Source organism: Dendrobates tinctorius, unplaced genomic scaffold (genome assembly GCF_039654945.1).
Source record: "Dendrobates tinctorius isolate UK_male_01 unplaced genomic scaffold, ASM3965494v1 ptg000070l, whole genome shotgun sequence".
In the NCBI taxonomy this organism is placed as follows: Eukaryota; Metazoa; Chordata; class Amphibia; order Anura; family Dendrobatidae; genus Dendrobates; species Dendrobates tinctorius.
The window spans coordinates 100,143,148-100,170,530 of NW_027361738.1; the positions used below are offsets into that span (position 1 = coordinate 100,143,148).

The 27,383-nt window shown below is 49.2% G+C and overlaps 2 protein-coding genes across 4 annotated transcripts in view; one reads left to right on the top strand and one right to left on the bottom strand.

The window, feature by feature from the left end:
• CDC25A (cell division cycle 25A) overlaps positions 1-15,740 on the bottom strand; it is a 32,393-nt gene extending 16,653 nt beyond the window's left edge. The window contains exons 1-12 of one of the 2 annotated variants that reach the window (XM_073582241.1): positions 15,505-15,740; positions 15,136-15,331; positions 13,669-13,748; positions 13,163-13,214; positions 11,750-11,788; positions 10,938-10,974; positions 9,147-9,245; positions 8,565-8,684; positions 7,819-7,953; positions 7,462-7,533; positions 7,246-7,380; positions 7,082-7,177 (exon numbers count right to left, since the gene is read on the bottom strand). In XM_073582241.1, coding sequence (XP_073438342.1) covers positions 7,082-7,177; positions 7,246-7,380; positions 7,462-7,533; positions 7,819-7,953; positions 8,565-8,684; positions 9,147-9,245; positions 10,938-10,974; positions 11,750-11,788; positions 13,163-13,214; positions 13,669-13,748; positions 15,136-15,296 — 1,026 coding nt within the window. In that variant the 5' untranslated portion in view covers positions 15,297-15,331; positions 15,505-15,740. Of the gene's footprint in view, positions 1-7,081; positions 7,178-7,245; positions 7,381-7,461; positions 7,534-7,818; positions 7,954-8,564; positions 8,685-9,146; positions 9,246-10,937; positions 10,975-11,749; positions 11,789-13,162; positions 13,215-13,668; positions 13,749-15,135; positions 15,332-15,499 lie in introns of both variants that reach the window. The other variant, XM_073582240.1, reaches the window with a different exon arrangement.
• A 206-nt stretch (positions 15,741-15,946) lies between these two features.
• LOC141095861 (uncharacterized) overlaps positions 15,947-27,383 on the top strand; it is a 39,812-nt gene continuing 28,375 nt past the window's right edge. Inside the window, exons 1-2 of one of the 2 annotated variants that reach the window (XM_073582238.1) lie at positions 15,947-16,093; positions 16,443-16,490. Coding sequence is in view for 1 of the 2 variants with exons in the window: in XM_073582237.1 (XP_073438338.1) it covers positions 21,851-21,874 (24 nt within the window). In the remaining variant the exon portion in view is untranslated. Of the gene's footprint in view, positions 16,094-16,442; positions 16,491-21,716; positions 21,875-27,383 lie in introns of those variants that run through there. The other variant, XM_073582237.1, reaches the window with a different exon arrangement.

A 27,383-nucleotide genomic window follows, 5' to 3' on the forward strand; every position in this document is an offset into this window, starting at 1 on the left:
CCCTATTGTGACTGGTGGATCCTGTGTTCTATATAGGTGATGAATGACTATTATAATGCAATAAAGTTCCTGAGCTTTACAGGACAGGACGGTCTGTGAACAGAATGGTTCTTGGGACATCTTGTGAGAATATGTTAATATTCGTCTTTACATGTTATCTACATGGTCTGACCCCACAAATGGCAAAACTGCGTCTATCCAGACAGCCGCAAGTCCGTGCTTTGGGCCAAGGAGGAGAGCATTAATACAGGTTCCAGGGCAACCACTTTTAAAAGTGAATATACACATTTAATGTGATGCATCTACTGCTCCAACCACTACAAGCCAACTATCAAGTCTTCTAGAAAGATGCACGACTGTAGGATCAGAATATCCTGGGTGTGTTACTGTGGAACCTGACTTATCGGAGCAGCGAACAAAAGTGTAAGGATTTTACTGCCTGCCGAACACCAAGAAGAGACCATTACATTTAAAGGAAAGCCGTCAAGATTAGTGATGAGCGAGTATACACGTTGCACGGGTGTCCGAGTATTTTGGCGCGCTCGGAGATTTAGTTTTCGGTGTCTCAGCTGCATGATTTGCGACTTGTAGACAGGCTGAATACATGTGGGGATTCCCTAACAAACAGGCATTCTGCACATGTATTCAGGCTGTCCAGCAGTCGCAAATCATGCAGATGAGACGAAATCTAAATCTCCGAGCACGCCAAAATACTCAGAGGACACCCGAGCAACGAGTATACGCGCTCATCACTAGTCAATATATTTAGCATCTAAACTGTTCCCAGTGCGTTGTTAGTGAAGCAATCCTGCGCTGGTGCAATGTCGAGCGGGCAGTCACGCTTGCAGTGTGTAGTAAGAATGGCTGCATTCTACACAAGCGCAGGATTTTATATTGGATTCGAGGGACATTGGTGCAACCCAGAACATTAAGATGCACCGGCAGTGATGCCCTGGGCGGAACAGAAATGAGGCACACCCCTGTGCCTAAATAACGAGCAGGTCCAATAGAACTACGGTATTTTACGCATCATAAGACTCCCCCCCCCCCCTCCCCCACATAAATTAGGGGGTGAAATGGATGTGCACCTTATAATGCGTAAATAACTCACTGGTACCATTGCTGCAGGCTGGGATGAGGGGGTGCCCGCCGCTGCTGCCCAGGGTGTCCAACGTTTTGTGAAAGGCCAGAGCCCCCTGCAGTTCCATGGTTTCCTGTGTGGCGACTTGGGAAGATGGCCACTGGGGAGCGGCGCACGAGCAGATAGAGATCTCAGCGCTGAACTCTCATCTCTTGAGATGTCCATCTGCACATGCGCCCCAAAACCTCCCCCCCAGTTGATGAAATGTCGGCAGCACACTACATATCGGACACCCCCTAACCCCAGCCTGTGGCATCACCCCACTCCTGCCTCCTCCAGCAGCGACCCCACTTTGCAGCCCCCACCCCCAGTCAGCAATAAATCACATGGATTATAAGCAGCACCACCATTTTATTAAAGAAAATAGGTATTAGACCTACCGGTAATGATGTTTCCAGGAGTCCATCCTGACAGCACCATGGAGGACGTCCTCCTCCTCCTTACAGGGACAGGAAAGCACACGAGAGGTTAAAAGGCCATGTCCCACCCCCTTTCCCTCAGTGATTTGACAAGTACCACAAGGTGGATGATGCTAGTAACGGTTTAATGAAACAATCATATTACAGCATATGACATAACATAATACAACATAGTATAACATAACAGGGAGGGAACTACCCGTGCTGTCAGGATGGACTCCTGGAAACATCATTACCGGTAGGTCTAATACCTATTTTCCAGGACGTCCACCTGACAGCACTATGGAGAGTACCAAAGCACCTCCTCAGGGTGGGATTACTGCTTGGAGAACTTTTCTCCCGAATGCGGTTTGTTGGCCAGCTAACACATCTAGTTTGTAGTGTTTGCAGAATGTATTAAGACTAGCCCAGGTTGCCGCTCGACAAATTTGATCAACTGACGCCCCCGCCCGCTCGGCCCATGAGGCAGATACCGCCCTCGTAGAGTGGGCTTTTAAAGGAATCAGGCGGGCTGGCTCCTTCAGCCTGGTAGGCATCCGAGATTACTGAGGTAATCCAACGCGCGATGGACGCCTTAGAGGCCTTCTTCCCTTTATTCCTACCTCCAAAGAGAACGAACAGGTTCGGGTCGACACGCCAACTATTGGTGGCCTCTAGGTATTCTATAACTGCGCGCCTCACGTCTAGCGAGTGGAGCCGCCGCTCCTTCTCATTTCGGGGATTATCGCAGAAAGAGGGTAACACTACCTCCTGGTTCAGATTTCTTGTAGAGGCTACCTTCGGGGTAAATGCCGGGTCTAACCTTAGGATTATACTATCCTCTCTTATCTGGAGGTATGAATCCTTAGTGGATAGGGCCTGGATCTCCCCTATTCTTTTGGCCGTGGTAATGGCTACTAGAAAGGCCGTTTTACGAGTGAGAGCAGGGATGGCTATCTTCTCACTAAGGGCGAAAGTGTCCGAGCAGAGGAACCGAAGTACCAGGCCCAGGTCCCATGGCGGGGTGAGCTGCCTAATCGTGGGGCGCTGGCGCTGTGTGGCTTTTATAAACCTTATCACCCAGGGATGTGCAGCTAACTGATAATCGAAGAAGGCGCTCAAAGCTGAAACCTGGACTTTTAGAGTGCTGGGCTTGAGGCCTTTATTAAAACCTGCCTGCAGGAACCCTAGTATGTTAGGGAGATCAGGGGTGCCTGCCACGAGCTCGGACCTGCCACCCTCCAGACAGAATCTTTTCCATATCTTCCGATAAATTGCCGACGTCACCGGCTTCCTGCTGGCCTGTAGGGTGGATATGACCTGCTCCGACAATCCTTTTGCCTTCAGGATGTCCCTCTCAGGATCCAAGCCGATAAATGGAGTCTTGCTGGGTCCGGGTGGTGGATCGGGCCCTGGTGGATGATGTTCTCCCACAAGGGCAGCTCGACTGGATCTTCTACTGCCATGGCTCCCAGAAGGGAAAACCAGCTTCTCCTCGGCCAGTATGGCACTATCAATATCACTCTTGCGTGGTCCTCGCGTATCTTTCTGAGCACTGCCGGTATGAGGGCCAGTGGTGGGAACGCATAAGAGAGGGATTCTCCCCAAGTCTGACTCAGGGCGTCTACGCCTTCTGGATGGTCCATCGGATTTAGGGAGTAGAATCTGGGAACCTTCGAGTTCTTCCGGCTTGCGAAGAGATCTATACTGGGGTTCCCCCAGCGCTGACAAAGCTGGTCGAAGATCTCTACGTTCAATTCCCACTCTGTCGGGTGGATCTGTTGTCTGCTCAGGTAGTCTGCCACTTCGTTTTGGGAACCCTCTAGATGTACCGCGGTCACGGATCGAACTGTCCGTTCTGCCCACGTGAATATCTTTTCCGCCAGTGCCTGTAGTGGTTGATGTCTGGTTCCTCCTTGGTGTTTCAGGAATGCCACTGTCGTTGTATTGTCGGATAAAATGCGAACATGACGACTCTTTAGTACCGACCGGTTTCTCAGCAACGCTTCCCAGACCGCGAAGAGTTCCTTGAAATTGGAGGATCTGGCCTTGATACTTGCTGGCCACTTCCCCTGGAAGATCTTCCCTTCTATGTGGGCTCCCCATCCCCACGCACTTGCGTCTGTGGTGACTACCACGTATGGAGAGGTTGTCCAATGCACGCCCACCTGAAGGTTCCTGGCCTGTAACCACCAGCGAAGGAACTCCTTTACTCGTCCTGAGAGCCTTAGGGGTTTGTCTAGCGACGCCTGACTCCTGTCCCACCTCGCGAGAATCTCTCTTTGTAACAACCGCGAGTGGAATTGGGCCCAACGGACACACTGGATGCAGGCCGTCATGAGGCCCAGGACCTCCATTGCTTCCCTTATGGAGCATTGACGCTTCAACAGGCCTCTGGTTCTGGCCTGAATGGACTTCTGCTTCTGCTCGGGTAGCCAGGATATTCTGTCGGCTGAGTCTAGGAGGACTCCCAGGAATACCTTTCTGGTGTGAGGTCCGACTTCTCCCAGTTGATCACCCAGCCCAGGAACTCCATCACAGTAGTTGTTCGGATCCTGTCTCGGATGAGCGCTTCTTTGGATCTTGCCACCAGTAAGAAGTCGTCCAGGTACGGCACAATCACAATACCCTGATCTCTCAGGTAGGCCACCACCTCTACCACCAGCTTTGTAAAGATCCTGGGAGCTGAGGCCAGCCCGAATGGAAGACCCTGGAACTGGAAATGGCAGGTCCGGGCTGGTGAACTGATCGAACCTTAGTAGGCCTTGAGATGAGGGATGAATAGGAACCTGATAGTATGCCTTTTTTAGGTCTAGGGTGCACATAACTGCGTCCCTGTCTATCAGAGGAATTGCGGATCGGATTGATTCCATCCGGAACCTCCTGTATCTGACCCAAGCATTTAGTGGTTTCAGGTTTATGATGGTGCGGGCCTCGCCGGATTTCTTTGTGATTGCAAACAGGGAAGAGTAGTGCCCTTTCCCTCTTTCTGACGGTGAAACTGGTATTATGACCCGAGTCTAACATGTCCTGAAGATCCGACCACATTGCGGAGTCCTCCTGGACGACAGTGGGGGCAATATATCTGTCGGGGGGAGGAGAATAGAGCTCTATCCTGTAACCTTCCCTGATGGTTCTGAGGACCCACTGATTGTTGGTGACTCGTGACCAGTTTGCTGCAAAGTGGCGAAGTCTCCCCCCAATGCCTATGGCGTCATTGTCTCCTCGATCTAGATGTCGATGCAAATGGGGGACCTCTGTTCCTCCCACTTTGGATGAAGGAGCCTTTGTAGGAGCTTCTATTAGACCTCGCCCGGCCCCTAAACTCTGACTGTCCTCTGAAGAAGGAGCCTCTCCGAAAGGACTGGGACCGCCTGGGCTTTTCTTCCGGGAATCCCTTATTCTTATCGGACACCAGCTCAAGGATATTATCCAGGGCTGGACCAAACACCCTCAGACCCGAGAAAGGGATGGCACATAACTTTGCTTTAGAAGGGTTATCCCCCGACCAGGATCTAAGCCAGACTGCTCTCCGGGCCGCATTAGAGAGGGAGCTGTTTCTGGCCGCAAACCTAACTGATTCCGCCGACGTATCCGACAGGAACGCCGTGGCTGATTTCAAGAGAGGAAGAGATGCTAGTATCTCTGACCTCGGGGTCTTGTTGGTTAGGTGTTCCTCCAACTGCCCCAACCACAGGAACATAGACCTAGCCACCGAGGTGGCTGCTATGTTGGCTCTAATCAGGGCCGCCGACGTCTCCCATGCTCTTTTTAACAAGACGTACGCCTTTCTATCCATCGGGTCTCGAAGACCGGATGAGTCCTCGGCTGGGATAGCCGACTTCTTAGTAACCTTGGCGACTGGGACGTCGATCTTAGGGACTTCTTCCCACGCCCGAGTTTCCTCGGGATCGAAGGGCAGTCTATTTTTAAAGTCTCGGGAGAGTGTCAACCAACGCTCTGCTTCTTTCCACTCCTCCAGGATCATTGCTTTGATGTGCTCGCTTACAGGGAACACCACCTGTTTGCGGGACACCAGTCCTCCAAACATTAAGTCCTGTCTGGACTGTGGCTTAGGGACTTCTTCCATCTGCATGGTATTTCTGACCGTGTGTACCAGCTCGTCCGTATCCTCCAGTCTGAATAGGTACTCTGTTCTGCTCCTGACTATCCCCCAGGATCTCGCCTTCTTCCTCCTGATCTGAGTCCCGGAAATCGGATTCCTCGCTAGGGCTCGATACTGGGACTGGTTCCCACCTCGGACGCTTGCGACTTGGCCCAGGGCTGGGGGATCGACGCCGGGTTGTAGAGGCCTGAATCTCTTCCCTTATCAGCGACCTCATTTCGGAAAGTAGAGATGGCTGTTCCTCGCCTATGACCCTGGAGGTACAGGGACCGCATAGGTTCTTGCTATAGGTGTCTGGCAGCTTTACTCTGCACACCGGACATCTGACTGATTTGGAGGTGGCTTTCGCCGGGTCCTTCCCCGAGGGGGACTCTGCCGGGGTTCCCTTTTCCTGATAACATAAGGGGCACCTCATCAGATCTGGGCTGTGGGGACGGGTGGGGAGGGTGGTCTGCGCTATGCGCACTTACCCCTCCACCAGATGCAGTGTTGCCTTCCATCCCCTGGCGTCCGATGCAGTCACACAGCCTGGAACGACCTGTGACGACTCTGGAGAACGCTGTGGTCCAGGAGCGCGCGCGCCCTGGATTTGAAACCGGCGTCTGACGTCACCGGATGCGACGCTGGTAAGCCGCGCCTCCACTTCCTGCCGGGCATCAACGCGCGACCGCACTCGGCGCGTGCAGGGAGCCGCCTCCCCGCCTGCTATGGCGCTCCGGCCTCCAATGCCCAGCCGTCGGCGTCGTCCTGCGGGTACTCGGCCCGCCGCGGCCGATTGCGCCCACTTCTGACGGTGCCCGCACGGCCAGCCGCCTGCGGGGAGCCGACCCGTCCTGGAGCCGAGAGCCCCCCCACCGGGAGGAACAGCTCCCTCCAGGAGCGTCGTCCTGCTCCTGGCCTTTGGAGCCGAGGGACTCCCCACCGGGAAGTTTCGGCCCCGGGACCTCTTGACAGGGGAAGGATTGGACCGGCCGCACGATCCCCTGGGCCCCTCCGGTAAGCTCTCGCGTGTCCCTCCGTGCAGGGACAGGAAAAACACTGAGGGAAAGGGGGTGGGACATGGCCTTTTAACCTCTCGTGTGCTTTCCTGTCCCTGTAAGGAGGAGGAGGACGTCCTCCATGGTGCTGTCAGGTGGACGTCCTGGAATATTCCTATTTTTCTCCTCAAAATTTGGGGTGCGTCTTATAATCCTGAGAGTTTTATAATCTGAAAAATATGGTATAGAAAGTGCTTTATGGACATTACAGTGCTAGATGGGAAAAAAAAAAAAAAAAAAAACACACACATTGGTGAAGCAATGTGCATCACTAAAAATGCACTGGGGACAGTTTAGATGCCAAAAATGACATGATAGGTTCATATAAAACAACATACATATTTGGGGGCAGAGAAGATTGAACATCAGGTGTCTTTACCTTTGAGAAGTCTCCAATAAGATCCCTTTGGTCACCATCTAAGATGGTTTCAATAGTTTCTTTAGAGAAGGATTTGGAGCGCATTAGACACGGACCCTGCAAGATAAAGGAGGTCAGTCACCAAGTTGACCAGCAGCCCACCTACTATCATCTCAGACCCTCACCTTCTCAGGCTCATTATCTTCTGTCACCTCGAACATGCTGCGGCGCCTCTTGATTTTCTCTGGAATATCTCCGTGAGCAATCTCTGGCCTCTTTGTAGCAAGTCTACCAGAAGGACAGGACCCAACCTCGTAACACTGGAGGGGCAGAAGCGAACAACTTACAAATGCTCAACATGAGCGGTATGTAATAAAGAAAGAAGTGATGCAAGAACTTACCAACTTGGGGCGACTCAGAACCAAGGGAGCGGTCCAAAGACTGGCAACGCCGCAAGGGATCTCCGCATCGATCTGGAAGACATTTCAGTGTAAAAACCAGCTGCAAATCCATAACAATCCTGAAGAGCTTCCTTAAAAAAAATAACACCCCCCATCCTCTCAAAAAGCCGCTCCATAACTGTCCATAGCTTTATTGAAGCAAATGCAGATATGGCACTTTTATTAGATACTGCAAAACTTTGATTTGAAGCACTCCGGCTATGCTATGGATGAACATCTGCTCATTTACATACACAATGATTAATACCCAGTGCACAAGTCATTCTGGAGACTCTCGTACTACCTGCAGGTCCTTACCTCCTGATCATCTCCATCCAACATGTCCAGGAAGCCATCATCACTGCTCTCCGTTGTGGTAGATGTGCAAGAGGACTTTCTTGGCAAGGCCAAATCGTGCCTTCTGGATGCAGTGTCCTTCCCAGGAGAAGAAAACTGCAAATAAAACCCATGTTGTCAGACATATCGCAAGTGCCGAGACAGGCACATCCGTAGATTGCAGATGTGACTGGCTCCACATGCAGCAGTGCCCTTATCTACATGGCGGATTTGTGCAGGAGCCGCATGCCATGCACAATTGTAGCCTGGAAATCAGATGAGACTGACTATTGCATGCTGCAATGTTCTTCCACATGGACCCAAGGTCTGTGTGGAAAGAAGTAGGCCAACAAAGATTCTGTAATGAGCCTATGAAAGGCAAGCAGGTGGAAATACGCTCATACGGACTTAGTATAAGGCTGTGTGCACAAGCTGCAGAATCTGCTGCGGATTGATCCACGCGGATTTTGGAAAATCCGCAGGTCAAAAGACCTGCGGTTTATCATCTCCACAATGGAGATGGTAAACCGCTGTGGAATCCGCAGAAAGAATTGACATTCAATTCTTTCTGCGGCTTAGAAACCGCAGCAAAAACCGCATGGACAATTCTGCAGCATCTGCACTGCAGTTTCCATTTCCCATAGGGAATAATGGTGCTGCGGATCCGCAGGGCCAAAGTGTCCCAGCATTGGCGGGTCAGTCACAAGGAAGCATTGCCAGCAGCTTACCATACAGCCTGGAGCAGATTTCTGCCTTTGCACAAGCACTTCCTTGCCCTCTACCTGGCACAGAGGGCGTGTGAAGCTTTGGAAATTTGGTCTGGCTGGGATCTTGAATTGGAATGGTTCCTAAAAACAAGGGGAAAAAAAAATTAAAATAAAAAACCTGCAAAACACAAGAGTGCACAGTGTGAACCAGCATGGAGCTGTGAAGTCCGGCCATCTTTGTAGAAATACAGAACCAGATGAATAAATGGATTCTGTGCACAAAGAAGTGGTCGGTGTAAATGGTACGTTTGCAAGTAGCAGATCAGATACAATATATACTTATATTAATGCACCATCAGTATTGATCCTTGCTGTCAGTGATTGAAAAGTCAAAGCTGAAGGTTTGATGCAATACATCAGTAAGACAAAGCCTGGAGCACAGGATGAGATCCCTGCATTGCAACAAGATCTGTCATACAAGCAGGACGACACCAGAGTCTTCACGTGAACAGGAACGAGGAGATTCACCGACCACAAGCAGAGATCTTACCAGTGGAAAAACTGCAGCAGATTTCAGCTACTGTATTGTAACACGTTACTCACATTTTCTTTGTTCTCGTCATCACCAAAGTGAAACACTTCACAATCCAGAGAGTCAGACAGATTTCTCTTGAAGGCCGGGCTGGAACCAAGGAATTTTTGCTGCAGGAAGAAAAAGTAAATCAGAAACTCAGCAATGATTCACATAAGGAAAGTGGAGTCTCTACAACACAAAGCTGAGCGCCAGTCTAGCACTAAATGCGTAAGTGGCTCATGAAGAGTTTATTGTAGTGAAGATATCGGCTTTTACACAAATCTTAGACAGAATAGATCATATAATAAAACATCACATTTCCAGATCTTCAGGACTCCCTCCCAAACCAACCCCCCCCACCCCCCAACTTTTCCCCTTACCCATCTGATTATGCATTTGACTATCATCCCTCCTTGATGTACAAATACCAAGAGTATCATGAAGGCCACAACCCATAAACTACGGTACCTTCTATCCGGTCTATTGTGTTATATTTAATCTGATTGTTCTTTAAGACTTTAGTCAACTCATCCGTCAACACTATGGATTTAATGCAACCCCCCCTCCCTCTGCCAAATTTAGTCAGGCTCCCACTTTTTATATAGACACTCTAAAATAGTACTGTTTAGACCTCCCATCAGCTCTTCTACTAGGGGGACATTATTTGTCAACCAAAGCCTATAGTCCCTCTAGTCTGATAAAATCTGGACTATTGGAAGGAGTTGTATAGGAGAACCCCTAACCTCCCCCCCAATGGTATAGGAGGCAAACCCTTAACCCCCAATGTATAGGAGGAGAGTCAAACCAGAGATTGTCCCAAAGGTGTTAATTTCCATTATGATTGGAAGTGAATCTGATCTTAAAACAAGTCTTCCACAGAGTGACTGCTTTATTCCCATACCTAAACCCTTCCAGCCCAGGAGGTCTGATTTCACAAGTTAGGGACTCAACTGGCAGAGTAAAGGGGACAGCGGACACCCCCAGTCTTGTACCCCTAAATAGCTCTAGATTAAAAGCATCTCCTCCATTCACTTTGACCATTATGTTAAGATACTATACAAAGCTCCATTTAATGAAATTAGGTCTAAACCCCATTTTCTCCAGCGCCGCCCTGACGTAACACCACAGTAGTGAGAGCTTTAGTGGCATCCAGATATACTATTGCTTTTTGTTTAGGGTCCACCTGTGCCGACTGCAAAAATCAAAATAAGCCCACAGATTAATAGCTGTCTACTTAAATGGCATAAACCCTTCCTAGCCCGGATAATTAGTGACCCGACCACAGTGCTCAGCATAGAGGCAAGAATTTCAGCATCAATGCGAGGCGTGACCTCAGCCTGCATGAGTCAGGTAGCTCTTTATCTACCCCCAGAGCTTTATCTCTGGCCATTATCCCTACTGACTGCTGTACGTCTCCCAGGGAAAGTGTCTGATACAGGAATAGTCTATCCTTGTCCTTTAAGCCACCCCAGACAAAATACCCCAACGAGTCTCCCTGAGAATATTCAGCCCTAGATAAGTAATAAGAAGACTGCGCTCATCATCCAATCTGTCAGCAACATTACCGTCTGCACCTCAGATGTAGGAAAGCTCTCTTCTGGGGCCTGCGCCATCCTTGCAGGTAGCTGACCAGTGGTCTCGCCCCCCCCCCCATAGAAGTGCGCTATAGACATTCGTTTATTATCGGCTTGTTCTTTATGTAAAGATTTTAGTTGACCGAAGTTCCTTCAAGGATTTGATCATACAAAGTTAAACCGTCTCAGCAGAGCGCTGTAAACCGGGATAAAAAGATACGAGAAAAGTATATGACGACAACTTACCGGCAGTGAGCGTCTCCTTCCCAGAGGCAACTTTGCACTAGAGAAAAAAAAAATCATACATAAACCATCTTTAGATTAAGGGAAGAGGTCTCAGGCCGGAGTCACACATTTGTGTTTTACTGTTCCAAGCACAGAACAAGTCCCTCCTTATCACATGTGCCCACATTTCCAGGTAGACTATCATGGGGGTTTATGTAATTATAGGTACAAAGAGTCACATCCAGCGTCTCCCCAAGTGTCTTCAGATAGTGAAACCTATGTGGGCATCATGTGCACAGACCCCGGGGGACCTGGGGTTATAGGATGAGGCAGATAAGAGCGCCTCAGTGTAACACGAGGAGCATTGGCACGCTGCATCCATCCCTCCACATCTGGTTTGCCTCCAAGCAGTGGACATTGAGGATAACCCCCAGGCGCAGCGGTGTAGTTTCCTTTGGTACCTTGGAGGCACAGAGGACTGCACAGGAAAAAAAAAAAAAGTTTATGAAGGGACGCAATTTTAAAAAAGTCCTAACGCCAGTACAAGTGTCCAGCGATTGATCCTATGCCAAGAGGGCACAGGGCAATATGTAGGGCAGCCCAAGGACAATGATGCGCCCCAGAGCATCCTGTGAGCCACTGCCCTTTGTAAGGAACAGAAAAAAAAAAAAAAAAAAAAAAAAAAAAAAAAATATAGCAGCGAGATCAGCTCTGGAGGCACATGGTGGAGAACAGGAAAACTCAGTAAGAAACTCAGTAAGAGGGAAAGAGCAGGAATAAGACAAGAAACCGGCAACAAAAAAGCAAATTAAGACTGAACTTGTGTCACCTACTTTATAACTCGTCCAGAGTCGTGCAGAGCCTTATCAAACCTGGAAGCAGAGGACGAGTGTTAGTCACGAGCGAAGCGCTGGCTTACACGGCACCATAGGCCGCCCGCACTGATCAATCAGTAAATGGTGCAGCCATCATGGTGCCTAGCAGCACATACTGGTTACACAGGGCGACAGACCGGTCAGAGAAGGATTTGGGATGAACCAATAGTTTAACGTAATGAAGCTAGATGGGAAACGCGCGTCAGGTGCGACCTTCAATGACCTGGAGAAGTTCTGTCGCATTACTACCACTGTACTTCACACTTATGGACTTTCATTGCCTGCTACTCTAGGAGAATTGGTTGGAGGCAATACCTGTAAATATTAACATGTATTATGCGATTCCCTTATTACACTGGAATCTAACATCTAGATTGTATATATAGAATATTCTCTTTATTTTTCCTTTATCCTGACAATAAACCTTGTGAGGTATAGTAAGCTGCTTAGGCTAGTTTCACATTAGTGTTTAGCGCTGCGCTTCGTGCGCAATAGAAACACATGCAAAAAACGCATCATGCTTTTTGCATGTGTTTTAACCAGTTCCTAGCCATGTTAACTCTTAAAACAGGCATGCGCACACCTGCGTTCCCATAGACTAATGTGTTATTTTTGCGCACGCTTTTTTTTTTTAACACCGTTGGATGGACACAAAAATGCCTAAGTGCACAACAAAAAACGCATGTGCATGAAAACGCTTACGAACGCTAAACCATGCGCCCGCCATATTAAACATAGGGGCGCAAGGACGCGCTGCGCTAAAAATCGCTAATGTGAAACCAGCCTTACATCTCAGCCGTGAGTGCTAGGTAGGTAGATATGATGCATCCATATTCCCACATCTTGCACTTTCCTTCTGTCGCTTTTCTTAGTGCCACATCTTACTTTTTTTATCTGCAAAATTCTTCAGATCATTCAACTCCACTGGGAAAAATCTGCCCATAAAAGGCATAAAAACTAACCAGTGATGACCGGCACAGGGGTCTTCAGCAGACCCCCGTCATGACAAGCCATTATCACACCCATGTTTCCTACTAGGAAGTACTGCAGACCCGGCCAGGGACCATTTTGGGGGAGGGGGAGGCGACTAGTCCTAACCCCATCTCACTCCATGACTGACAGGCGACTGTAGGGGACGGGCCCTGAACTAGTTATCTGTACCGCAGTCCCCATCAGTCCTCCCTGAAAGCTGCAGCTTCCTACAGAGCCACGGCTGCAGTAATGCAGCTAGACCCGGATTCACACTGCCCGTGGTCAGGACGGCATGAAGATGACGAGATCCTTAGTTTAATTTGGGGGATCCACCACAAGTGTAAGGTGGATTTGACAGGAGGGGGGCACAGAAGCAAACCTACTTCGGGAGGCACTTACGTCTCTTCTAGCTCCTTTAAGTTCATTGTCCGGGGGGAATCAAGACAAAGCCCTAAAAGGAAAACAAAGGAAATCCACTGACATGGCTGCCAGGTGAGGAGACTGTCCATGTGACTGCAGCTCTGCAGGGATCCCTACAGGACCCACAGCAGCCATCCGCTAACACTGCACCTCAGGACACAGGTTACTTCTATTCCCTGGGAAACCACATGCAAGAATTACAGATATGATGAGAATTGCTGCAAAATAAATCTCCCCCTCACACATCTGCTGCTGCCCCAGCACCAGAGCCCTAGACAAGCTCACAGCCTCCGGGGTCCTGGAAGGCTCCACTGGTCACAGATCGAGGGATTCCCACAACGGCAGGAAAGCAGCAGAGACATCTACATCACCCCCCCACTCTGCATGATCGATGGGGAAGAAGATCCTGCACTAGAGCTCCGGCCGTCTACTGCAGAGATTATACCGAGCCCCTGGGAGAAAGAAAGAAAGTTATTAATTCTTACCGGCATCCACAGAGTCAGAGGAGTCCGTTCTATGAAAAGAAAAGCGGTCGGAGAGCTTCCTCTTAGGGGTTTCACACTGACTGCAAGAAAAATAAGAATATAGAGCTTAGAATAGTGAGTGCAGCTCTGGGGTCTAATACTGGGGGGGGGGGGGGTCTCTTGGGGGTCTAATACTGGGGGGGGGGGGTCTCTTGGGGGTCTCATACTGGGGGGGGGGGTCTCATACTGGGGGGGGGGTCTCATACTGGGGGGGGGGTCTCATACTGGGGGGGGGGTCTCATACTGGGGGGGGGGTCTCATACTGGGGGGGGGTCTCATACTGGGGGGGGGTCGGTCTCTTGGGGGTCTAATACTGGGGGGGGGGGGTCTCTTGGGGGTGGGGTCTCATACTGGGGGGGGGGTCTCATACTGGGGGGGGGGTCTCATACTGGGGGGGGGGGTCTCATACTGGGGGGGGTCTCTTGGGGGTCTAATACTGGGGGGGGGTCTCTTGGGGGGGGTCTCTTGGGGGTCTAATACTGGGGGGGGGTCTCTTGGGGGTCTAATACTGGGGGGGGGGTCTCTTGGGGGTCTAATACTGGGGGGGGGTCTCTTGGGGGGGGTCTCTTGGGGGTATAATACTGGGGGGGGTCTCTTGGGGGTATAATACTGGGGGGGGGTCTCTTGGGGGTATAATACTGGGGGGGGGGGTCTCTTGGGGGTATAATACTGGGGGGGGTCTCTTGGGGGTATAATACTGGGGGGGGGGGTCTCTTGGGGGTATAATACTGGGGGGGGGGTCTCTTGGGGGTATAATACTGGGGGGGGGGGTCTCTTGGGGGTATAATACTGGGGGGTATAATACTGGAGGGTCTAATACTGGAGGGTCTAATACTGGGGGGTCTAATACTGGGGGGTCTAATACTGGGGGGTCTAATACTGGGGGGTCTAATACTGGGGGGTCTAATACTGGGGGGTCTAATACTGGGGGGTCTAATACTGGGGGGTCTAATACTGGGGGGTCTAATACTGGGGGGTCTAATACTGGGGGGTCTAATACTGGGGGGGGGGGTCTCTTGGGGGTCTAATACTGGAGGGGGGGGGTCTCTTGGGGGTCTAATACTGGAGGGGGGGGTCTCTTGGGGGTCTAATACTGGAGGGGGGGGTCTCTTGGGGGTCTAATACTGGAGGGGGGGGGTCTCTTGGGGGTCTAATACTGGAGGGGGGGGGGGTCTCTTGGGGGTCTAATACTGGAGGGGGGGGGGTCTCTTGGGGGTCTAATACTGGAGGGGGGGGGTCTCTTGGGGGTCTAATACTGGAGGGGGGGGGGTCTCTTGGGGGTCTAATACTGGAGGGGGGGGGGTCTCTTGGGGGTCTAATACTGGAGGGGGGGGTCTCTTGGGGGTCTAATACTGGAGGGGGGGGGGGTCTCTTGGGGTCCACTCGCCTCCCCTCTCCCTGGAGCGTATAACATGTGCTGCACGTTACCTCCCGAGGCCTGCTAGCCGGTCCATGTTGAGAGCCAAGTTGGAGACGGGAGAGGAGGCGGTGTCCGCCTCACGGGAGAACAGCGCCTTCACCACGGGCAGCCCTGATAGGCGGCCGCCTTCCCGGACATGAGCTGGGGCCGAGCGGTACGTCGTCTCCATCCTTGCACAGAAAGCTCTGCGGCCGGGCACAATAACTATAAAGCAAAACATCCACGGAGCAGAGATAAATCTTTTGTGTCACATACACGCGGTCGGTCAGAAAAGCCAATTAAACATTTTGTTTCACAGCTATAAATAAGCTTATTTGGCAGTGAGGTCGGTCACAGAAAAATAAGGAGAGGCGGCCTCCGTGACACACGTACCTTACCGGTGTTAACCGCAACCTGTGAGGTCTCAGGTGCACCAGGACTCAGCAAAGCAACCACACGGCCGGACGTACGAAGACTCTACCGAGCTCGGCCCGCAGCTCCCTTCTTAACTCTCACCGACCACCATTTCCACCGCCCAGCCCGCCTTGGATTTGGCGCCATTAACGAGTAACCAATCAGAACTCAGAACGACAAAAACCTCCAGCCAATCAAACGCTAAATTAAAAGACATCCCTACAGCCAGGGTCTAATCGATGGCGGCACTCATCGAAGCCATTGATTGGCTAATCAAGGAGAAAAGTCTTGAGTGGCAGTCACTGTAGCCAATAAAATCTTAGAGCCTCTATCACGTGACTTGTGAGTGACATAACATTTATCCAATAGGTAATGTTGTAACAACGAGAGCCAGATAGCGTCACTGTCCAATCACTGCTCACGTCGCTTGGCGAGTAAACGCGTACTCCGAGGGTATGTGAAGCGTCTGCTACGGCCGCTGGGCCAATGACGTGTCAGAGGTTGCGATGATTGACAGAAGGTGGGAAGTCAGAGAATGCAAATAGGCCAGAGCCGAGCAGCTGTCAGCCTGAGGTAATGATAGATAAGCCATGAAGCTGAACAACCAATCAGATTTCTGCTCTCATTTTTTCACGCTCTGACGTGAAGATGAAAGCTGCCGCCTGATTGGTTAAGAAGAGCAACACTGTTTTCCTTTGTTCCCCCAGTCCCTTACTGCTCAGCAATGCCCCCTTGTGGTCTGAGCGATTAGTGACACGTTTTACCATATGGAAATAGCGATGAAATAACGGAGCGGAAACGGGGAGGAAACGTGCGCTGGAGGAATCCGGGCGGGAGCGGCGTGACGTAATAACGGCGTGACGTAACGATCGCTCTTCTGGTCACAGCTTCACTAATGAATCCTTTCTTTTGTGTTTTACAGAATAACGCAACAAATTCTGCTCCGCCGGCCGAGATAGGAGGAGGAGAGGTACGTAATGGTGCGACTGGTGCGCCAGGAGCCTAGGAAAGCGTAATAACATCGCCTGTAGGGCAGTAATCAGGGCCAAAGGCCGCACGGGGCCCATCTGGACAAGTCCACTATACCTGGGGGCCCCTCAGCACAGGCTTCAGTAGACGACGTCCCCCGCAGCGGTTTAACCCCTTAAATGCTGTGGTTAATCGTGACTGCAGCATTTAATAAGTTGGAAACGTAGGGGGGAATTGGTCCCTTATGATCCTCCCACAACATATGGCAGGGTGCAGATGGCGTTGTGGCAGCAGGGTGCCGATGGCGTTGTCGTGGCAGCAGGGTGCCGATGGCGTTGTCGTGGCAGCAGGGTGCCGATGGCGTTGTCGTGGCAGCAGGGTGCCCATGGCGTTGTCGTGGCAGCAGGGTGCCCATGGCGTTGTCGTGGCAGCAGGGTGCCCATGGCGTTGTCGTGGCAGCAGGGTGCCCATGGCGTTGTCGTGGCAGCAGGGTGCCCATGGCGTTGTCGTGGCAGCAGGGTGCCCATGGCGTTGTCGTGGCAGCAGGGTGCCCATGGCGTTGTCGTGGCAGCAGGGTGCCCATGGCGTTGTCGTGGCAGCAAGTTGTCCGCCGTGTTTTTATATTACATTACGACACGGTTTTGTTCTTTTGATTGCAGATTTGAAAAAATGTAAAAAAAAAAAAATATAGATATATATTTTTTTTAATCTAAACGTTCCTTTTTCGAAACATAAAATGAAGGTATTCGTCATCGTCCCCGGCATAACTGTCCCAAATAATAATATATCAGAAGATTAGTCACATACGGTGATTGCTGCAAGAACAGCAAAAAAAATGGAAATGGTAAAAACGACGCGTTTTAATCTCTTGACCTTTTTCTGAAAAAAAAATGAAAATGCAATAAAAAGAAATCAGAAAGTGAATCAGGCGCCAAATGGTAAAATAAGAACCGCAGATCGTCTCACAATAAAAGTCCATTAAAAAAAATAAGAGAAAAGGGGCCCTGTGGAGCCACGCGATGGCGGTCATATTGATTTTCCACTTTTTGGGGAGTCATTTCTGCAGGAGTTTTGCGGTTTAGGACCCTGTGGGTGTGTGCACACGCTGTAGATTCTGCTGCGGATCCGCAGCGGTTTTGGTCCTGCGTTGTACAGTACCATTAAAATCAATGAAAAATGAAAACCGCAGTGCAGACTGTGCAGATTTTTCCGCTCGGATTTGCTGCGGTTTCAAAACCGCAGCATGTCAATTCTTTGTGCGGATTCCGCTGCGGTTTGGCATCTGCTCCATGACAGGTGTTAAACCGCAGGCTAAAGCGCAGAAAACATGCAGATAAACCGCAGGTCTTTTGACTTGCGGATTTACCTGTGGTTTTTGAAAAATCCGCGCGGGACATTCCGCAGGACAACCACAGCCTGAGACGTCAGGATATGAGGTCGGGGTGACTTTTTAGAGTTGTGTAGCAGGGGCCCTGGTACACGTCTGTGTTGGGACCCCCAGAGTTTCCAGTTTATCAACATTTTTTTTTTCAATTCCCTTTGTGTCCTCGGATCAGAATGTGAATGTGATTGTTTTACATAGAAGGTGTCCAACATTGAGGTGGAAATACCTGGGCCCTGTTGTCGGGGTGGAGTGACAAGGCCGGGGCGGAGAGGGGGCTGCCACTGGCAATAGTACAAGGATTTATGTGCAAATCCCATTATGTTAAATCTCTGCCTGCTGTGCGCGGAGGCCATTAGATGCAGGAATTCACTAAAAAAACTCAGTCACCCCCCATGGTGTCAGCTTGTTAACTATTTACTGACAGACAACCACCAACATGGCTGCAATCAGTCCTCTCCCTCTATTGTCATCCAGCTTTCCTGGGGGGCTTAAGGCTGTGTGCACACGTAAGCGTTTTTTTCGCGTTTTTTAAGCGTTTTTACCTGCAAAAACGCTTATAAGAAACATCCCATTAATTTTAGTAAATTCTGCACTTTTTGTGCATATTGATGCATTTTTTTCCGCGAAAAAAAAAAAACATCGCGGTAAAAACTGCAGCAGGCTCATTAATTTTGCAGAAAAATCCGCATTTCTAGCTGTTTTCTGAGACTGGGAACTCGCGGAAAAAAACGCATAAAAAACGCTTGTTTTCTGGGAAGGAGTCCGGTTTTCATGCAGAAATTTTCTGCATACGTGTGCACATAGCCTAATGGTTAGTGGTGGGGTCTAATCACAGCCGGGTGTTCGGCGCTGTAACGTCAGCCATACTCGCCCTTGTTTCTTGAAGTTTCATCAGTACCGCTGCTTGTTGTCAGTGAATAGGAACATTCTGGTTCTTCTCAGTGCTGAGGGTTTGTTACAGTTGTATCCTGCCTAGACCTTCCTGTGTGATGTGAACACATCAGTAGCACAGATCTCTCCTCGCTGAGGGTGTGTTACATCAGTCTACGTGACCCATAAAAAAAATTCTAGAGTGGGGGATGCAATTGTAGCAAACCTTCAGCTGTGACAGACATTAGGGTATTTAGCAAAGATGAGCAGCAATGTTTTGAACTGCGGTGTACCAGCATCCGGCGTCGGCGCAGCGTGAAGTTATTTCTGCCGCTTACTGGGCCCCCGTGACGTCAGAACATGGCGGGGACTAGTAAGATGCAGAGGTTCCCAGGCGCCGGGCAGAGATCTTGGAAATGGTGAGGACATCAAGCACAAAAGGGAGAGTTTATCATCCCTTCTACGCCACAACGTGGTGCACAAAGCTGGATCAGATCCCCCGACATCTGCTGAAAAGTTGGAAAAGTTTTCAGGTTTCGACAATAAATTGGCATCAAAATAAAACCTGATTAAAGCTACAAGTCCTGTGCGTGCTCCGTGTCCTGCGCAGGGGTCCTGAGAACACTCCGGGGCACTGCAGCTTCCCTGGGGGATCCGGCAGGCGAGCAGCTGCCATCTGACGCGTCTCTCGGGAAGTGACTGCTAGTTTTTCCTTTATGAGTGACTACATGAAATAATAACGGAGGCGCAAGAAGATCCGGGACCGGCGACAATGACCGGCTACCGACAAAAACGGGTGGATCGTCAGGAAATGGGGAAAAGGGTGAAATCCTATTAACTACATACAGATCTGCAGATGAATACACCTCATATACAGCGGCGTCACAGCGTAGCAGACCCTTCACACTGCAGTGCGGGGGCTTTACTCCCCATCTTAGGCTTTTTTTAGCTTTTTACAATCCCGGTGAGCGGCGCTGTGTCGTCTTCGTCCAGGTGAGCACATTGGGCGATACCTCTGCCCGTTCACCAGCACAACGCTCCCCATCACTGTCCATATCTTCTTTCATCCTGACGCCTTGTGGAGTAAATCAATACCCGAGCATGTCGGCATCATATGTTTCTATGGCCTCGGCCAGTCCGAGCATTGCAGCCCGATCCCGGGGTGATTTATGCGGTTGTCTGACGACGCTCCGACCTGGAGAATCACAAGAGCCGGCCATTGTTACTGCACATCGCTTACCGTTAAAACCCAAATAAAAAGGCAGAATTGTGGGTTTTTTTTCACCATTTCACCGCCCCTAGAAATGTTTTTTTCCGCTTCTCAGCTCATTATATGGGTGAGTGAATGATGACATTGAAAATTAACTCTCGTCCTGCAGAAAAGAAACCTCGATCACCGATGGGGACAGAAAAATAGGGAAAAAAAAAACATACGGCTCTTGGAAGACAAAGACGAAAAGATCATAGGAAAAACATACTATGGGCAAACTATTGGAGCGGCTCGTCTCCTCCGCTCACGTCGACTCCATTGTTTCTGTGTTTTATCCATCAGTCACCCGGTGGGAGGTCGGACGTCTCGGTAGCGGCAGAAGCTGCTTTTCCTTTTTTGCTCATTTTTTTTTTTTTTGCATATTATTGCCAAGTTATGTGATTTTTTTTTTTTTTTTGTGTCACATCCAAACATGTAACTTTCTAAAGACTGGGATCTGTGCAAGACCCCCAGTAAGGAAGAGTCTCCCAGTATGTACTGCTGGCGTCCAGTGCCCTACTGGGGACGTGTACCACACCATACAAAACACGTGAGGAAAAGAGCATAGTCCCATCACATCGTCTCCACCTGTGGCGGATAATAAGATCCTGCACACCATATGGCGGCACAATGTTCTCGAGCCGTACGCCAACACTTTATAGTTAGTGTGAGCGGCCTGTATGGTGCCCCGATCATTAAATAGTTCAGTCCCGTAAGGGGTCGTCCACGCTGCATTGTGCAGCCGGATGCGCTCACGTCTGTTTTGGAGGCCGAAGAAAATGGAGATGTGATTTGGATTTAAGTCACAGATCACATTCTCAAATCAAAAAGCCTCTAAAAAAAAAAAAAAGAAGAGTACGCCGAGGATTAGGAACTTACTCACCGACCAACGATGGACGAACATGGGTCCTTTACGTCCTCATCTGCACAAGACCCTACAGGAGACCATCAGATCCGGATTCAGCAGATTGTCCATGGTTTCCCTGCAGGAGCAGCAGCTCCAGATCTGGATATGGCTGTGCGTGACATCTGGTGACGCCGGCCCCAGACAGACCTGGAGCAAAAGCAAAAACCGCTGCAACAGTCTGCTGGTGACAGATCTGAGGCTCCTGCTGACAGCAGGTCGTGGATAGTACGAGGGGCTAATCAATCGTCCAGCTTATGGTCCCAAGGCCGTATGAAGCAGACAGTATTGCACGCAATGGCTGGGGGGGGGGGGGTCTCGCGTGTATACGGCCATCTGACTGTGCCTTTAAATAGAAGCTCCATATGATTTTTCTGCAACAGCTAGCCTACTTTTTGATGGTTTCCAGATCTTGGCAGCTAGCCTACTTGTTGATGGTTTACAGGTATAAACACCAGGCTTGTGGTATTTGGGGCTGAACGAATACAAGGTGCAGAGACGAACCGTGGTCAAATGAGCACGTCGGATCATGGAAGTAGAGACGAAGACCCCTGAGAAGACACTGGCAGGCTGGAGGGATAGCCAGAAGAGTAGGGTAGTGTTTTTGCATTGTGGCGGTTACGATGATTGCAAACAAGACTGTATGGAAACCAACAAAGCTCGTCCACCTCCATTCAAAGCTACGACTTTAAGAAAATGGCCACCTGCTCTAGAGACGGCGCTGCTTTATATAAAGCCATACGTTGCATTAATATTCACACCCCACACAGACACCAGATCCTGCAGGCGTTGCTCCACTCTGTATATATACCCTCCCGCACGGTCGGTTGTAACGAGCACTCCACCCGCACGCTCAGTGGCAGTTGGAGCAGCTGCCGGTAATTGAGGCAGATTATATAGGAGACGGCTGGCCCTTGCTCCGTAACCCGGTGGAGTCGGCAGAGCCTGTGCGCCATGGCGAGAACGCTGCCGCTGCAGGTAACGCCGCCACTTCTGATGTCCTCACGTCTCGGTTAATTATTGGTACCCGGGAGCCGAGAAAAAAAAAGGGTTTTTAATGTGATGTATGCAGGGGTTATTGATTATTGGGGGGGATAAATATCATTAATATCAGCCAGTGTGACCCCCCGGCGCCGCTCTGGCCGGGAGGACGCCTCTGTTTGCCCTTGCGCCATCACTCCATCGGCGCCGGCTGGAGATGGTCGGTGCCGGCAGCGCGGTTCCTCCTTTTGCCCCAATTTATAGCGAATGTGTACGGAGCCTTATTCTGTTTTCGGATACTAATGTCACATTAAGTTTTATTTTCTGTATCTTTGGGGTATTTATGAAAAATGCAACTTTTCCGCTCCACCTGGATAAAACCTTTACTCAGTAATGAAGCGGCAATCTCCGATGTGCAAATATAACATTATGGGATTTTGCAGAAAAAAATGCCGAAATATCGACGCTGCTAATATTGGAGACGGGGATGATGTTACTCTGGTTTCCAGTCGGCGCCCCCTGCAGGAAGTAATCCAGCTATGTACAGTTAACACCCACAAGGGGAACATCCAGAGTCTTTGTTTTTATTTCTACCCCAAAGCTGCTTCCATCCCCCCCCGCGCGCCCGCCATGGTGCGGATTCAAGACCACCGAGCGGCTATATGTTCTGTGATTGACGGTCAATTAGAGGCCGATCACAGAGCAGTCTGTGCACATACGCTGCATTGTTCTCGGCAGCACATGCCGGTCCTACAGGATGTTGGGCTGCTGAGAATCAGGATTAGTATGCAAGCTTAAAAATTGTTGCATCCAACAAGCGAGGTTTGTGCTCGCTCTCCAAGTGATTATCATTCTGTCTGAACAAGTCCGCAATCGGGAAACGTCCTAGGAGCACTCGTCCTCAATTATCACCAGTGGAAATGGAGACTTTGCAGCACAGTGGCTCAGTGGTTAGCAGTGCATGATGGCTCAGTGGTTAGCAGCACTGAAGCTTTGCAACACTGGGGTCCTGGATTTATATCCCACCAAGGACAGCATCTGCAAGGAGTTTGTATGTTCTCCCCGTGTTTGCTTGGGTTTCCTCCTACACTCCAAAGACTGTGGGAATGTAGACTGTGAGCCCCGATGGGGAAAGTGGCAATGTACAGCATAAATAATAGGCACACACTAAGGGGGGGGGTAAAGTATCCTCTACTAAAAGACTTAGCAGACCGTCCCACGTGTGTGGGGGAACGTGTGTGGGGGGGCCCGGCAGAGTGATAGCGGACATATTGACCGGGAATATCAGATAATCTCCGACAGAAACAACTGGTGACGACTTTCCCATAGAGGACACCGGAGTGCTCGACCAAACAAACCTGTGTATGCGAGAGACGAATGAACGGACAAAGCTTTGTTTGGCCAATAGCCATTCAAAGTGTATGGTGGACTTAACGTCTTGCTTTTTAGTAGCACATCTAGGCTATGTGCGCACGTTGAGTATTTGCTTGCAGAAATTTCTGCACGGTTTTTGCATCTCTTGGCAGGAAAAACGCTGCGGCAAAAACACGAGTTTTTGTATGCGTTTTGCATGTACAGCAACGAAGGCTTTTATGAGCTAAATAAAGATATTTACAAAAAAGTTGTGATGTAATTTATTGGTTATACACCACCTTTTTCATGCTGATGCAGTGGCATCAGAATAATGGGATTTGGGCCTGGTGTCAGCAGTTGTCATTGACACCTAGCTCTAGGCTTATTAATGAAAAGGTGTCATTGTCACCGGCTTATTAATGAAAAGGTGTTATTGTCACCCGCATATGTAGGAGCGTAAACAGAACTAATGTACATAGGCTATAACCAGACAGCATAATTTTAAAAACCAGCAGAGGGAAAGCCGACGGCTGGGGGCAGATGTTTATAGCCTGGGAAGGGGGTAATACCCATGGAGCTTCCCAGGCTCACAACTGTATACATAGCCTTTACTGGCTTTCAAAATGGGGGACCCCCAAAAAATGACGTGGGGTGCCCCTATAATTAATAACCAGCAAAGACTAGGCAGACAGCTGCGGGCTGATATTAATTGCCTAGGGAGGGGCTATGAATATTGGCCCCTCCCAGACTAAAAACAGCAGCTCTCTGTTAGGAGTCTGAGTTCTCCCTTCCCTATGGTGAGATCTAGACCCTTACATGCTGCAGTCTCCTGCGTTTCATCTGCAGTAGAAGAGATTGCAGAGGAGAGTGCCTTGCGGCAACTCTCTCCAGAGGCTAAGTCCTCTGTTCCCTCCACTGAGCATGCTCATGGGATGAGCTCCCATTGAAGTTCGGGAGTCACATGCTCAGGTCCTGTGTCTAATCCTATTGGCTCCTCCTGGAGCCTTGGAGATTTCCGGAAGGTCCCGTTTGGTATAAAAAGTGCGCATGGCTGTTCCGCCATGCGCTAGTATTTCATACTTGCTGCTGTATGTATGGTGATGGATGCTTGGACTGGTGACTGACTTATTAAGAAACCCCTTCCCTCTGATAATACGATTGTGTGAGTGTTTGGGTACAGCCAGTAGCAGCGCTAGCGCCAGCGCGCATATACTCCATCTTGCTCAGCAGCTTAACGTCTGCATTGCGCCAGCGTTATTGCAGCGGCTCAGTGGTTGCCGCGCTGCAGTTGCAGCTTTACTCTGCGTCCGCGGTTGAGACGCTTTGCAGTGGTTGACGGTAGGTTTAGACGGAGTAGTCCTTCTGTTTGAGGCTACTCCTGTGACCGCGAATACCACGACTGTATCGCTGTGAGTCTGTGACTCTTAACAGACTCAGCGGCTAATTTAAGTTTATTAGCCTGCAGCTCTGTGAGTATAACAGAGCTTGCTTTTGTGCACTGGGTGTCGTTTAACCCTTGTGCACATTACCGCCTTGTGCTCTGCCTCTCTAGCAGCGTTTTTTCCATCCACCGCACGGTGGACCCCGGGTGGCGAAGGCACTTTATTTATTTTTTATTTAGTGTCTTCCGCCACTCCTAACACTCTCAGCCGCCCCAGAAAAGGCGCATCTATAAGATATGCCAATTCTGGCACTTAGCCTCGCTCTTCCCACTTGCCCTGTAGTGGTGGCAAGTGGGGTTGATGTCACCTTTGTATTGTCAGTTGACATTAAGCCCACAGTTTAGTAATGGAGAGGCGTCTATAAGACACCTCTCCATTACTAACCTCATAGTGATATTGTATAAAACTCATAAACCCAGAATAAAGTACTTAATTTGAAATAATGACAGACTCCTTTAATGAATCGTAATTAAACCGTACTCGCCGAATGCCAAATCCACCGAAGCCAACGTCTTCTGCAACAAAAATAAAATAATCACAATATTCCTCACCAGTCCACCGAGAAGATAATCCATAATGTCCCATGACGATCCTGATCACTTTGAGAGCAGTCTCATCAGTAGTGATGAGCGAGTATGCTTGTTACTTGAGTTTTCTGAGCATGATCGGGTGTTCTCCGAGTATTTTGGGCATGCTCAGAGATTATTTTTGTCGCCGCAGCTGCATGATGTGCGGCTGCTAGACAGCCTGAATACATGTGGGGATTTTCTAGCAAACAGGCAATCCCCACATGTATTCAGGCAGTCTAGCAGCTGCTAATCATGCATCTGCGGCGACACAAACTAAATCTCCGGGCACGCCCAAAATACTTGGAGAACACCTGAGCATGCTCGCTCATCAGTACTCATCAGTGATGTGACTGCTCTCAAAGACAGCCAGCGATACACTGACAGGAGGTAATCGCTCCCGCAGTGTATCACTGAGCTGCCGTGAGAGTTCACCAGAGTTCATCAACTGATCAGCTCCGGTGATCTCCCTTACGGCACCACTGCTGCATGGGAAAGTTCTCACGTAGCGGTGCCATAAGTGAGAGCACCAGAGCTGATCAGCTGATGAACCCCGGTGAACTCTCACTGCAGCTCAGTGATACACTGCGGGAGCGATTACCTCCTGTCAGTGTATCGCCGGCTGCCGTGTAGAGTGGTCACATCTCCCAATGTGACTTATACATGTGAGATCACTGTGGGACACTCGGCAATACGTAGACTACTGTGGACAGGTTGTTTATTATTTTACATTATTTCTAGGAGACGAGGGCGTCGGGGATTTGGTGTTAGGTGAGTATAATTAGTTTGTTATTTTTATTGGAATATGTATCTAATTTTACTTTTTTTTTTCTGTTAACTGTGAACATAGGAACCGGCAGATGAGACTACGTCTCCCATCAGCGGCACCTGCTGACCTGCTGTCACTGTTATCAGTGACAGCAGACGTAGCCCGATGGGAGCAGTAGTCTCTTCAGCCCATGGCTGCTGACCTGCGGTAAACTTTTTACCGCAGGTCACCGCTGAAGGGTCACGCTGACATCTGCCAGCATAATTCCGCAGTGCTCTGACCGACGGTCTTACCGGCGGTACTGTTACTGCCGATAAAAAACCACAGCGCCAGTGTTTCCCACACTGTCACACATATGACAGCGTGGGAAACCCCATAGGAAGATGGTAAAACGCAAAACAAAAACTATGCAAATCCGCAGCAAGTATTTTTATACCTGCGTTTTTGCTGCAGATTTGACTGATTCAGTTGAACTCAATGGGTGAAAAATGCTGCAGAAACACAAAAAGAATTGACATGATGCAGAAAAAAAACGCACAGCAAACATGGACGGAAATTTACTGGTCATATGCAAAACACTTTAGGATTGTCATTGAATAAGCTTGCATAAGGATTACATAACTCATTTTTAACATTTCCGCGCGGGAAAGAACGCTGCGAAAATGCATCAAAAATGCATTGTGTGCACATAGACTTAATATAAAAAATAGTCAAACCATCTGATATCTGCAAAGCTTACTGAGTTATGTGCAAAAAAAATAATGGATTAATACATAGCAGCAGTATTATAGTAGTTATATTTTTGTACATAGGGGGCAGTATTATAGTAGTTATATTCTTGTACATAGGGGGCAGTATTATAGTAGTTATATTCTTGTACATAGGAGCAGTATTATAGTAGTTATATTCTTGTACATAAGAGCAGTATTATAGTAGTTATATTCTTGTACATAGGGGGCAGTATTATGGTAGTTATATTCTTGTACATAGGGAGCAGTATTATGGTAGTTATATTCTTGTACATAGGGGACAGTATTATAGTAGTTATATTTTTGTACATAGGGAGCAGTATTATAGTAGTTATATTCTTGTATATAGGGAGCAGTATTATAGTAGTTATATTCTTGGACATAGGGGGCAGTATTATAGTAGTTATATTCTTGGACATAGGGGGCAGTATTATAGTAGTTATATTCTTGTACATAGGGAGCAGTATTATAGTAGTTATATTCTTGTACATAGGGGCAGTATTATAGTAGATATATTCTTGTACATAGGGACAGTATTATAGTAGTTATATTCTTGTAAATAGGGACAGTATTATAGTAGTTATATTCTTGTAAATAGGGGCAGTATTATAGTAGTTATATTCTTGT